Genomic DNA, 14,764 nt, shown 5'->3' with positions numbered 1-14,764 from the left:
GGTGGGGTTTTTTGGATGCAAGAGATGTGAAAGATTTCACGTGTTCAACTGACAACTGAAACAAGTGATTTCTTTCCTTTTTAAAAACTCAACTACTCTAATTAACAAGGAAACTATCCTCCCCTTGATTTAGTGTATCTCATTTTCATCTTTATTCAAAGCAAAATGACAATGATTAATTGAAAATTTAATAAGCAGTAATTATTAACTTGGCAAACCTAGTACCAATTAACACTCTATTAAAACTAATTATGACATGTTTCATTCAAGTGTTTGCTCTTAATTGTTTCACCCACTTAAGAAGCACCTTAATTAAATGTTCTGTTTAATTAAAAACATAAGATTCCTAATAAAAATGTTTTACTGTAGAATAAAAATATTAGAGTTACAAATGTTCGGTGGTTACAGCGCGGTGTAGAGTATCCCAGAGAACTATAAATTTAGTTCTCTTTACCTTCAGCTATCATTTCTCTTAACCTGTGAGGTTTCTGAGCTTAGAGGACAGCTAAGGTTAAGGCTGAAATTCTAAACAGTTTCTAGAAAGCAAATTCCATTGAGCTCAATGGGACTTACTTTTGAATAAACATATAGGATTGTGCTTTTAATCATATAGGCTAGGATCCAGGGATGCTTCCCAGGTGTAATTCAAGGGTTGCTTGTACCCACTGGGATTCTTGACTGCCCCCTTCCCAGAAAAACATGTTCCACACCCTAGTGCCATATCACAACTGCCTATGAAACTGCTCTCAGGTTAACAAAGAGTTTGATCTGTGAGTAGGGGTGGAGTTTAAAAAAAACTTTGGCAGGTACATAATACAGGTTACACAGTTCTTTAAATCTTGTTCTGAATCTTGAAATTTATTGCCATATATTTTATTAGAGCAATTCCATTCGAAACCAAACATCCGAATCATTTTAATATCCCCAACGTTATTGTCAAAATCCCCATTTAAGTGAGGCTAGCGCCGCCTCACTTCTACATTTTTCTTAATAGACTGAAACGCATGCTAAAACATGTTAAGGTAGATACTGATCATAAAATACATTTATTAAAAGATATCTGTTTTCCAGAGAGATGTGTTTAATCTGAAAATTCCTGGAGAAGAAACCATAATATTTTACAGGGGGAAATTTTAGAGGGAAAAGGTATGCCTTAATTTTTATGAGAGTTAAAAATATGCCCTCACATTACCCTCCCATAAATGAGGGGGATGGGGAGAGAGGAATCAGACTGTGCAGCTATGCAAGACAAGGACTAATTTACTTTGAATATTCAAGGTGAATTACAATTCTATCTAAGTGGCAACAGGACAATAATTTTTGCTTACGATCAAAGCTGCAGCTTGACTAATTGTATATGCAAATAAGGCAATTTATATTTAAATTATGCATTCCTATTCTAGTCCCACCGGCACACACAGATCAGCAAAGAGAATTGGTAGGACATTTGCAAGATGCTTGAATATTTATTACCAACTGCAAACATTCTCTGATCCCTTGAAAAGAAATATATGAAGACAAACCCACAGATGCAAATTTTATTGTCATTTTCATATATATTTTTAAAGAAGACACAATCTTAAATACTTGCCTTTTATCTCACGAAGCACAGTTACCAATGAACATAGTTTTTTAAAAAACAAATCTATTATCTCTAACGCTTTGTCTGAACTGGGGGAAGGGATTAAAAATCATCAAATGTTAGTCCTAGGGATGGGTACATCTATTTCAAGTCCATGTCAGTTTTGTGCTTTGGATGTGTTTTAAATGCATGGTGTGCACATAGCCTGGTGTGAGGCACACTGGGTCCTTGAAAAGGCTGTAAAGTCTTGCCTCTTTCCAGCATAGCTTTTGCAGTTCAAGAGCTAAAATGCTATGGACACCCCCGTGAAATGAGAAGATGCAGTAGAGGACTCTGGAGGATTGGGCTCATTGCAAATTTAGAGGACATCTTAAAAGCTCTCCTCTCTTCTCTGGGAGGAGACAGAGAGTGCTGTTCATACAGCTGTGCTGCCATGCTTTCACCGCTAAGCAAGGCTGCTCTCAGATGATGATCAGTGCCTCCACTCCTGAGAAGATCCTGCTTGTCTGCAGGAGTGGGGCAGAGAGAGTGCTTACACTTTCCCTGGTTGAGGTACATGAGATGAGGAGATGCATGACATCATGAGCATATCAAGACAGGCAGCCTTCCTAGTCCCATGATGGTGGTATGCATGGAAGTTATAATATTACAAGTCTTGGTTGGAACTTGCGAAAAGTCTTCCTCCATACCTGCCTCGCAGCCACTGCTGTTGATGTGGAGACTCTGCAGACAATCCACAGAGTGCTGCTTACAAATTTTAGTGCCCGTGCTTGGCTATAATTATGAAGTGGCCCCTTAGAATTAAGGCTAATTGCATTCTGTAAAACATATAAGCTGGTGACAGTGTTTGGATTTAAGATGCTGGCAGAACGGCTGTGTATACTAATGAGCTAATGAAGTGCAATAATTTGCCCGAGGAGAAAGGAAAAGACAGAGATTCTTGTCAGACTAGCCTACTCACAAGGGCTTAAGATGGAGGATAAGATGTCGTGCTAAGAGGACAAGAAGAAAGGATCCTATCCTACACTGTTCTCACACTTTGCCTTCAAGGAACTTAAGGTGGTATTCTACTCTGGGTGACTAACCATTCCCAACCTCACAACATCCCCATGAGAGATAATGAATAGTTTAACTCTAGCCTTTCTCTCTCTGCCTCTGGTACTGATACTATTTGCTTGGTCATTTATTCCTGAGGCTTGAGACCAGGTGTGGGAAACCTCTGGCCCTCCAGAAGTTACTAAAATACAACTCTGAACAGCTCCAGGAAGCATAGTCAGTGGTTATGGATAATAGGAGTTGTAGTTCAGCAGCATCTGAAGGGCTAAAGGTTCTCCACACATGCTCTACTACATCAAGGTTGTTCAAATGTCCCCCCCTTAAGCCCATCCCTTTTTAGAAGCTGCTGGGATTATTAGCAAAGTCTTAACTGAGGCAGCATATATTGTCTCACCTGGTCTGGAGGTGTGGCTTGTGCCTATTATGCAATGCCTTCCCACTGCTACAAGCCAACTTACAAGCACTTCCAGCCGAAGTGTAAGAACATGCCGATAGTAAGAGGCACATCTTGCAAATACAATACAATGACTTCTAGGCAGGCCCAGCTTCCCAAATTCTATTTGACTTCTCAGTGCTAACCCATTAGAAAAATCATGTGTGTCAATGTTCAAGAATGAACTGTAGCTTTTCCACAAGGAAATGTGAAACAAGCCCTGAAAATGATCTGTTTATTATCTGGGTTTCTTTCTTTCTTTCAAAAAAATTCCATATTGACATCTCCTTATCTTCAGACATAGATGCTGCTCTAATTAAAACAGTTCTGGTGTTCTGATCTGTTCCAGTTTAAGACTATTAACTGAAACTTTGGCTTATTAGTAGCACATCCCCCCCCCACCCATTTTATTCTTTATATCAGAACATTAACAAATGCACACAGCTGCCAAATTGCTAGGCTCATATTTTTAAGCAATTCTTACCAGCTTTCTTCCAGATCTCCTCTGGCACGTATCCAGAAGCAGGCCTGTGAAGGAATTCTCGATGTGAGTCTATAGAAAGGAGGGGTGGGGGGATAAGGAGAGGAAAAGAAGAAAAAGTAGTATAATAAGTAATAGTTAAACAGGAATTTTTTTTAATGCCCTCTCTCTTTGATGCTTCAGTCAAGGGAGTGAAAATATAACCTTTATATAAAATGCAGAGGACAATAAAGCCATTACTCCCACATCATTTAAAGAAGAGATCAATCGGTTCATTAAATTGATCTGTCAGAACGCTCTTCTTCCCTAATATAAGGCCTGCCAACTGAAAGATGCTTCATACCTCTCCTTTCACTTTCATTTGTAGATAAACTATTAAAAAAAACAACAACCAAGGGTGAAAAATACAATATGGTATACTTGAAGATCTATTGGGGGGGACGGGACTCTGTTGTTCCTTGAGCTCTTAGCTGCAGTATTACAAAATAAAATCAGCTAATATTTTCCTCCCTGATCTTCTCAAGAAGAGACAGGGACTCCAACATACAAAATATGAGTTTTGCAACTGGGTCCCATTAAAAGGCAAGGATGGCAAATATCTACGAACGCAAAACAAAAGTGGGAGTCAAAGTTCTTGATTTCTTCATACGAAAGCCCCCGGTTGGAAAAAGCTGCAAATTCATTGGGTTTTATCTGATGGTGATTCTTCACAAGTGGAAAGCAGTTTTGCTTGAGCAATAGATTGCCATTTTTGGGGAGGGGGCATACTGCAGCTCCCCAGGCCTCCTGAAAAGCTGCTTCTAAGGGTTGGGGGGCAGTAGTGGATATGGCAGTCGGCAAGAGGGACTGGCAAAAAAACAAGGGCTCCACCTGCCAAAGTGGAAGTGCATTCTGTGAGCACAGGGTGCACTCCAGATATCAGAATAGTACTGTTGGAAGGGACCATTAGGGCTATCTAGTCTAACCCCCTGTAATGCAGGAATCTTTTGTTGCAGTGCAGCTCCCACCAACCCTACCATTGGCAATACTAACTGGGAGCTTGAAGTTGTGGTCCAGAAACATCTGGAAGGCACTGCTGTCCCTGTGCCAACACAAAACTGCAGCCAGATAGTCAGCAGTTCAAAGAATAGAGTCACTTTTAGATTTCAAAGCTGTTGGATAATCAGTATTTTTTTTTTGTAAAGCATGATGAAGAATTAAGGTGATGGAATGCTCCAGTCTTATTTTCCTATTGACAGTTCATGGAGAAGTAGATGACTTTTTGGACAATACCATTGCAGGGTGTTCCCTTAACTCTCCGGGGGAGATTTATGGGATGGCATGCATGGGGCGAGGAGACAGGGAAAGTCCTCTTACATTAGCAGTATTATTTAGTTGAATACCATCTTAAATGTGGGTGTTATCTCAACAAAATTCCAGTCTTGAAAATACTGTCCTTTAGTTCCTATGTTGTTGTTTGGAAGAAAAAGTGTTATCGTTTGTTTTGCAAGCAGGCAAAATAAATAAAGAAAATGTTTGAAATAAGGACATTAAACCACTAGCAACTCTAATCATATGCATTATCAGTTAAATGGTATTTCAATGCCAAGACAACTTCATATCTGAAGTACAGTAAGTCAGCGCAGTAGGTATCCCCAGCTCTCACATTGCCTGCTTGCTACCATAATTTTTTCTAGCAGCGGGTCAAAATAATATCATGGCATGGCAATATACTGAATTGGCTACTGATGGTCCCTTCCATTCTCTTTCTAATCATGTGCAAACATCAAAAAATATTAGTTATTCTAGAGTAAAGAATAAAGCATTCTTTATTTCAGAATGAATAAACCCAATAATGAGGGGAAAACACTCAAAAAAGAAGCAGATCACTTGATTAATTTGTCTTAGTTCCCCAGAAGAAAAGGGATTTATAGCTGAATGCAGATCGCAGATGATATAAAACAGGGAGATAAATCACATCTGTTGAATCTGGCAGGTTTAACAATACAGTCCACAGTAAGCTTCACATGTGGCAGTCAGAGAAGAGACCACCTTACAAGTCCATTAATCACTTGGGGTGAGATTTAAGCTCACTGAAATCTATGGCAAAGCAGCCATTAACTTCAGTAGATCATTTGCTGTTCTGCAGAGGAAGGAATATGAAACCTGAGCTTCCCTTGAAGGCCTTTAGAACATTCTGAATATTGCAGCAGTGCTGGCTCCAGGTGCCCTCTGCTGGGCCAAGGTTAGTTTACCTGGCAACAATGGGCAGCATTCAAAGCAGTACAGGTGATGGCATCTAGCCATGATTAAAATTTGCCCCAGAGCAATGCTATGTAGCTGGGAAATGAGAAAAAGTGGCTAGATCTTCTTAGAGAGAGCTGGGCTAGATTTTTTCAAAAAGGAGAAGGTGAGGGCAGGTGCCAGCAGCAAGGTAAAGATGCTGGGGCCAATGCAATTGCCCAAGGATGCTATCAGTGACTCTGCATAAGAAGATGAAGCTGCACTGCAAAGGTAGAAAAACACACACAGAACCTTCCATTTTGCTTTTAACTAGTTGTTATAATCATGATGGGATACAAAATCCAAAACTTAAATTTTCAAATGGTTGAGGCAGTGCTAACTATATTCATGTTTATGCTTTGGAGACTACCAGCAGTGGCCAGTGTGGTGGGGCAGAACCATTAAGTCGCCCTCCTGATACTGGCGTCACTATGGCTTACCTGGGTCTGACAAGGGTGGAGCAGAGCGATGGCAAGGAGAAAGTTGAACATTTGCGCTGGTGGAGCCAATCCAGCAGCTTGCCACTGCCCTGCACCATCCAGAAAAGCTATAGAGAGACCAATGTTGGGAGACAGAGTCCATGTCTCTGCTTCAACACACCAGTTGCTACAGGATGCTGCAGGTGAGGAGCAGGATCAAGGGTTGCAGTACACTACAACCAAACATTTGCTGTTCTGTCCTTGGTACATTCCCTTGCTGTGTATTAAGCCCAAGGGCAGTAAGCCATGCAACAATCCCCTTATTTTCACTATGGCTTTTCCACATGATAGCAATGTTAATAAAAAATGAAATGAGAAATGTTGTGCTGGCTTGTTTAGCTACGCAAGAGTAAAAAGTAAACGGAATTCAATGACATCATTGACCGGATTGCCAGCTAATTGGTGCAATTTCCAAGCACAAAGATCAATCAAGCTCATATTCCAACCACAATTCACATAGATAATGTAGCCAAGACTCTGCAAAAGAATTAAATCAAGATCTTATAAAAGATTTCCATAGGGTTTAATTTAAAAATAAAAAAACCAGGAGAGGGAAGTATGCCGTAAAGAATGATGAAAATAATAAGAAACATATTCTTAAATCCTTAAAAAAAATTATTTAAGTGGATAAGATGAAAATAGTCTGGGTGGCTTTCTGTGTTGCGAGACACGTCTCCATAGTTCTAGAACAGGAAGTGAGCAAAAGCTTCTATAAAGACTCAGCATCATAGCAATCATTCTTTCAAGCCAAAGAGTTATGAAATCTGAAAGAATGGAAGGAAAATTGTTTCAGTCTTGTTTCCCTTGAGGTTATTGACAGAGTGTTTGGCACTGTGAAGACTACCACATATTGTTTAGATTGCTGCCCATCTTGCCTGGCTAGTTGAGCTTAAAGGGCTATGGGGTGAAACATCATAAGGAGAGAGTTGAAGAAACAATCTTGAAGAAACTACACAGGAATGATTTAGCCAGCTGTCTAAGACATTCTCTTTTATCAGAGGATAGCTGAATGTGTGGTGAAGACCAGCACTTGGGTGACACATCTTCCTTCAATCTCTTCCAGTAAAACTTCTGGCCTTGTTATGTGACTGAGGATACCTGCGGGGATTATCTGTGTCTGGAAGTTGACAGAGAGAACTCTTCCTTCTTGATAATCCCTGGATTTTGAGGTCCTTTGTATAAGGAGAACATGTCATTCTGTAAATCCACCTTGAAAAGTTAGTAGGAGCGTCAGATTTCTCTAGAATGGTTTCATGCTTCTAGACTGGAATGCATTCAAGGAATCCCCAATTGGTGATGCTAGCTCAGCCACTTAAAAAGCAGAGACATCACCTTGCCAACAAAGGTCCATATAGTAAAAGCTATGGTTTTCCCAGTAGTGATGTATGGAAGTGAGAGCTGGACCATAAAGTGAGAGCTGGAAGTGAGAGCTGGACCATAAGAAGGCTGACCGCCAAAGAATTGATGCTTTTGAATTATGGTGCTAGAGGTCCCATGGACTGCAAGAAGATAAAACCTATCCATTCTGAAGGAAATCAGCCCTGAGTGCTCACTGGAAGAACAAATCGTGAAGCTGAGACTCCAAGACTTTGGCCATCTCATGAGAAGAGAAGACTCCCTGGAAAAGACCCTGATGTTGGGAAAGATTGAGGGCACAAGGAGAAGGGGACGACAGAGGATGAGATGGTTGGATAGTGTTCTCGAAGCTACCAGCATGAGTTCAACCAAACTGTGGAAGGCAGTGGAAGACAGGAGTGCCTGGCGTGCTCTTGTCCATGGGGTCACGAAGAGTCGGACATGACTAAACTACTAAACAACAACAAGCTCAGCCACTTGGTGGCTGGCATGGTGTTCCACTGGACTCAGTTGTATCACTGATGCTCCTTAACATGAAGCCACAAACAGAGAGATAATCTGAAATTTTGAAATTGGGTGTCAACCAATATGGCGATGACATCCAGATCTCTGTTTATTTAAATAAGTATCCAGCGACAGCTGCCTCAGTTCTAAACCAGTATTTGCAGGTTGCAGTCAGCTAAGTAAGGTTAAACAGACTGAAACTGAATGAAGACAAAATTAAGGAAATGCTGGAAGTGCTTCTTGGGATAGATAAACTGGCAATTTATCTGTTTGACCAGGTTAAGAGCCTAGGGTTCTTCTGAACTCTCTTTTATTTCTGGAAAGACAAGAATCAGCAATGGTCAGGAGTACCTACTATCAATGTAAGGTGCTACACAGATAGGCAGTTTCCTGGAGAAGATGGATACTGTCATGATAGTACATCCTTCTGGCATACCTAGGATTGATTACTATAATGTGCTTTATGAGAGACAGTCCTTGAAGATAGCAGACTTGAAAGCTTTAATTGGCATATGTTGCCCATTCTATGGTTAGTTTGTGGGCTGTCTTAAGCTCTGGAATGGTAAAATATAAACATTTTAAATAAATCCCTGTTTAATTAAAGTGTTATTTCAAGTAAATGAAATATAAAAATGCATTAGAAATAGAGACATGTTTGCTTATCCACTAAAAGTTACACATGATCCAATGCAACTTTGGCAGGATTTTGTCGCTTTATAACTATTGCTGGATTGTAGCCACCAAGAACAATAAAAAGAATTTCTTGGGTATAAAAGAAAATGACATTTTCAAAGTCATATCGGAAAAAAACAACTAAGGTACTAAAAGGAAGGGACTAGAAGAAGGAATTTTAATTTCTGCAACAACGTCAGATTTACTACTTTGCAAATGTCAACAGCATGCAGAGAAAGGAAGGGACACTGATTTTTTTCCTAACTGAAGTACTAGACCAACTGTTTGCAGATATTAACCCAAGACTATGTGCAGAGTTAGAGAAACAAAATGAGAAGAAAACAGTATCATAAAAGAACCAAGGAATTGCGGTGGAGTTTAGCACACCGTAATGCAATGTCAAGGATGAACATTCGGAAAGAAATTAAAGGAATGAGCCAATTCACAAGATCATAACAAATTGAGGTGTAAAAATAAAAATAGAGACTGTCTCTTAAATTAGGTAAATAACACAACACCTGTATTGTAGCTAGAAGACCTGCTTTTATAAGAAGGAAAATATCCATCTCTTCATATACTTGGCTTATTGTCAAAGTGATGTAAAGTTTTTCATGTATACAGCGTAGGAGATTAATCAACCTTGATATCAGGAACAATTCATAAATTGTAGAAAACCTGTCAAGCTGCTTGTAAAGTTCAGCAAGTACAAAAAAGCATTTTGGGATTCTGCAGATCATCAGGGAGATTGGATGCAACAGAAATAAACAGTGCTGCAAGCATAGAAAGGGAAAGGGCATTTTTGACAGCTGAAACAAGATACAAAGTACACTAGAAAAATGAAACCCATGTCCAGTCATTATACTTGCCTCCATCACTTCAAGGTGCATGATAGCAACTCAAGGCTTAGAAACTAGCCCTGCTTCATCCTTATGTTATTATTTATGTTTTAATTAAATTAATTATAAATCACTGCATTCTCAATGTAGCTTACAACATTTAAGAAGGCCGTAATAATAGTAATTTAAAATAATACTAATATAACCACAACATCACATTTTTACACTCCCCAAAAGACCCTGAGCAAGGAACTAATCACATCAATTAATAGACAAGCAAACTGACAAAAAAAGTTTTAAGATTTTTCTCTGCATTTACAATCACTGGATAATTTCAATGTTTTCCCCAGTTTCTAATTTTTCCAATCTTTCCCATTCAGTTCTCCATGCTTCCTCAGCAAGTAGCAGTTGTCTTGAAAATTCATCAGTATTTTAGTGTGAAATCTGTCCCTATATATACTTTTCTGCAGTTTTGACTATTATATATGTTTTTCAGAACACTTTCCTGCAATATAATGCATTTTTGTATGCAATTTCCACCAAAGTATGCATTTCATGCCCCCCCCTCAACATATTCATTTTTATACAGATTGGCTGCAGAACTGCACCGCAAAATTCAACTTTTGAAGGGCAATTGTGTTTTGAAAGGAGGGTGCTAGTTCCTCTAAGTAATATTTGTGCAAGTGAATCAGCTGCCTAGATTCAAAAGAGTCAAGTAATCTGTTGCCAAGATAGCTCCATGTGTATGTAAGAGTTTTATAGTGTTAATTTTCAAATTATGTCTCTCTCTGACTCACCTGTCCATCATACCATATAGAAAACAAAAAAAGACACAAGACTGTAGCTCAGCACATGCTATGCATACATCAATCCAAAGCCCATTTCATGATATCTCCACATTAGGGCTGTTTGCAAACCTGGCGATCTGTTGCTGCCAGTCAGTGTAGATAAGACTGAGCTAAATGGACCAAAGGTAAGACTTGGTATGAGGGACGCAGGTGGCGCTGTGGGTTAAACCACAGAGCCTAGGACTTGCCGATCAGAAGGTCAGCGGTTCGAATCCCCGTGACGGGGTGAGCTCCAGTTGCTTGGTCCCTGCTCCTGCCAACCTAGCAGTTCAAAAGCACCTCAAAGTGCAAGTAGATAAATAAGTACCGCTCTGGCGGGAAGGTAAACAACGTTTCCGTGTGCTGCTCTGGTTCCGCCAGAAGCAGCTTAGTCATGCTGGCCACATGACCCGGAAGCTGTACGCCGGCTCCCTCGGCCAATAAAGCGAGATGAGCGCCGCAACCCCAGAGTCGGTCACGACTGGACCTAATGGTCAGGGGTCCTTTTACCTTTACCTTTAAGACTTGGTATGAGGTAGGTTCTTACATTCCTAGCTTCCTAAGAAACCTTCAATAGTAACTCAGCCAGTTGTGTTTACTATGCCACAAGATATATAAAAAGAAATTCCTTTTTAAGAGGATGAAGATCAAACATTATTCATAATGTTAAACATCCTCCTACAAAGTGGCTGAATAAAGTGATAGATTATTTACATGATTGCCCATCATTTCCCATCAAGTGAGTCCTAAGTGTGAGCGTTTCTAAGTGGTGTTTTTCAGGACTGAAACAATTTTACTCTCCTACCTTCCATGCAAATTTTTAAGCACTTATTTTATTTGACACAACAATGGACCAAGCCAATTTTAAATGCCCGAAATAGCTTTACCTAACATATATGCAGATGTGAGTAGTGCATAGAAATGTCAAGTATCTAGTATAATGCACATAAATGTTTATTGGATTTTCTTGTTATTTTGAAACAAGTGTGCGAGGAGTATTTCAATTATTGTGTTTTCAGTGTTATTTTTTTGAGGGGGGGTTGTTTCAAAATGTAATGTGTTTGCTGTTTTTAACAATATTTGGGCCTACATGATTTATTCTGAGATTCATATAAAGACGATTTGTTTTGAATCAGACTATTGGCCTATCTAGTCTAGTATTGCCAACTCTAGCAGAGGTTCTCCAAAGTTTCAGACAGAGAAATCTCATACTCCTCCTACTCTAATTACTTTTAATGGACAATGATAGGGACTTGACACAGTACAGTGTTACCTTGGTTCTCAAACGGCTTAGTTGTCAAACAAATTGGCTCCTGAACACTGCAAACCCGGAAGTAAGTGTTCTGGTTTACGAACGTTTTTGGGAAGCTGAACGTCCGACGTGGCTTCCACTTGAGTACAGGAAGCTCCTGCAGCCAATCGGAAGCCACACCTTGGTTTTTGAACTGTTTGGGGCGTCGAATGGACTCCTGGAATGGGTTAGGTTTGAGAATACCACTGTATTCTCTTCATGCAGCTGCTATGGCCCCTCATCTCAGTGCAGTTTTATATTAGGGAGGTCATAACTGATAAAAGTGCTCTGCATACGAGAATACCATGAGAATCATCTATTTGCTTTTTAGTTATTGAAACTGAAAACTCGAGCAAAGGGAATCAAGTTGCATCCGTGGAAGACTGTTCTACCCAGAGCAAAGGTTTGTACATGTGTGCACAGAATTCTGTGAGCAGTATTTTTCTTTTTTTCCATTCATGGTCCTCTGGATTAGAATCATCATAGTGACTGAAAATGGGCTGATTATAACTATAGTCAAAACTAATCTTCAAAATGGGTACTAATATAAATCATAAAGGGGGGAAAGACGCAACAGCGTAACAGATGGTTCTCCCCTCCCCCACATAAAGCTACTGGAGATGACAAGCTGGTAATTTTTACAGGGTGGATAAGCTCATTAAAAATGACAAAGGGGGATCTCTGACATCTGAAATACAGAGAGCACACAAAAGCAATATTTATATTTTGTGATGGCCTTGATTAAAGTTTTTTTTTTTTTTTAAAAAATGACTATGGCCATGATCCCTCAGTTCCACTGTTGGCTGGAGAAGTACCTACTGCAACAGTGTACCAGTTACACTTGAGGCCATATTCAATTGTTGGCCTGCCTTCCTCTCAACCACAACCACACTGACTTGGCATTACTCCTCTAATGTTAAACTGCACAATTTAAAAGATAATACAGAATGAATATATTCATTGCTTTTCTCAGGAGAGACTTGGTACCAGGATTTAAACAAAAACCACAGAAGAATGGCACACACTTGGCAAAGGTTTTACCATTCTGCAAGCCGAAAAAGAAATGTTTAAGTAAGACCAGAATGGCATCCAAAGTTGTCATATTGGCTACCAGTTTCCACTCTCTGTTTTTTTTAGTACTTTTCTGTTCCATATACAGTCAAACCTTGATTTCTGAATGGCTTAGTTGCCGAACAAATTGGCTCCTGAACGCCGCAAACCCGGAAGTGAGTGTTCCAGTTTGTGAACGTTTTTCAGAAGCCGAACGTCTGATGCGGCTTCCTCTTGAGTGCAGGAAGCTCCTGCAGCCAATATGAAGCTGTGCCTTGGTTTTCAAATGGTTTCAGGAGTTGAATGGACTCCCAGAACGGATTAAGTTCAAGAACCAAGGTACCTCTGTACAGGCTTATATGCCTAATTCAAGTAAGCAGATGAAGCTGAAGCTGCATTTCAGTACCACTTCCCCTTCCATTGGTGATTTTAAAGAAAGGGAGAAACAACAACAAAAATAGAAGGACTGAGAGAAAGCAGGATTGGGGAGAGAAACATTCTAAGGAGCACTGCATTGTAAAAAAATATATGAACTCTTTTAAGTTTGGAGGAGACTCTTGAGAGTCCCATGGACTGCAAGAAGATCAAACCTATCCATTCTTAAGGAAATCAGCCCTGAGCGCTCACTGGAAGGACAGATCCTGAAGCTGAGGCTCCAATACTTTGGCCACCTCATGAGAAGAGAAGACTCCCTGGAAAAGACCCTGATGTTGGGAAAGATTGAGGGCACAAGGAGAAGGGGATGACAGAGGACGAGATGGTTGGATAGTGTTCTTGAAGCTACCAGCATGAGTTTGACCAAACTGCGGGAGGCAGTGGAAGACAGGAGTGCCTGGCGTGCTCTGGTCCATGGGGTCACCAAGAGTCGGACACGACTAAATGACTAAACAACAACAACAAGTTTCCATTTAACGCAGATACAGTACCTAAAGGGACGGGATCTGGATTCACTGGACTCTGCTGCCTGGAGTGATTGCTACCACTGCCTTTTTTTAAATCCTCTGCATCGCTGTACCGCCGTATCCAGTAATTAAGTTCCTCCCGGTCAGCTTCTTGACATCGCCGTAGCACAGTGAGAGATCGCCTTGTTTTTTCCACCATGTCCATGATGCAGTTTAAAAGCTGGAAGTCGGAAAGGAAAAGGTGTCAGAAGCAAAAACATTCCTCTCCTCCCAGGCCTTGACCAAACTTACTTAGTGAATTCAAATCTGAGAAGACCTTTCAACTGGTCCTTTCCAAGTCATAAACTTTGTCCGTGTGCTCATTACTTCATGTATGTGACAAACTGAACGGCCTAACCTTTGGTTACCTACAGGAGGAAATAGATGGCATACAAAAGAAATCCTCCAAGCCACAAGTATATATGGATCAAGGAGCAAGTTTCTCTTGTGCTGTTTGGGGAGCCCTGAATAATTTAAATAGTACTCATTTCATAATGCTTATTACTTTGAGACTGCAATCTACTTATACATCTATTGAGACACAAAAATGCACAGGTATTTCTTACATGGTCGAGGTGTTTCCATTCTTCTGCCCATTCTCTGTCTGTTAGCCTATGATCAATCATTTCTTCTTGACGTGTGCCATGCAACCCTGCCAAAAACAAGCAACCCCCCAATGAAATATTAATAACATACAAGAGTCAACTAGCAATAATTTAATTTTCCACGTATACCCATAAATTATAGGCATTCACAACACTGCCTGGTTATGAGGAACAACCATTATACTAGCATCAAGCAAATGAAAGAGGCACAGAATAAGATCACAGGGCCTGAGGTATAATAAGACCTTCTAAGTCCCCAAGAGCAGTTCTGGAGAAGTAGATAGTCAATAAAAAAGACACAAAAAATACAGGCTTGCCCCATTGATCCTCAGTATTATGAGATCAATAAGGAGGAGAGAACATTGCTAGACAGTGATAAGTGGAACACG

General features: G+C 40.1%; 1 protein-coding gene across 8 annotated transcripts in view; it reads right to left on the bottom strand.

Annotated features, from left to right (window-relative positions):
• The window catches only part of RUNX1T1 (RUNX1 partner transcriptional co-repressor 1), a 151,160-nt gene that overhangs the window by 19,128 nt on the left and 117,268 nt on the right, over nucleotides 1-14,764 (bottom strand). For all 8 annotated transcript variants that reach the window (XM_083517312.1, XM_083517310.1, XM_083517306.1 and 5 more), the window contains 3 exons: nucleotides 14,337-14,422; nucleotides 13,756-13,951; nucleotides 3,556-3,624 (listed from right to left, as the gene is read on the bottom strand). In XM_083517312.1, coding sequence (XP_083373438.1) covers nucleotides 3,556-3,624; nucleotides 13,756-13,951; nucleotides 14,337-14,422 — 351 coding nt within the window. The remainder of the gene's footprint in view (nucleotides 1-3,555; nucleotides 3,625-13,755; nucleotides 13,952-14,336; nucleotides 14,423-14,764) is intronic.

Source organism: Podarcis liolepis (genome assembly GCF_965112155.1).
Source record: "Podarcis liolepis genome assembly, chromosome: 8".
NCBI lineage: Eukaryota > Metazoa > Chordata > Lepidosauria > Squamata > Lacertidae > Podarcis > Podarcis liolepis.
This window is presented reverse-complemented; position numbering and strand designations above follow the sequence as displayed.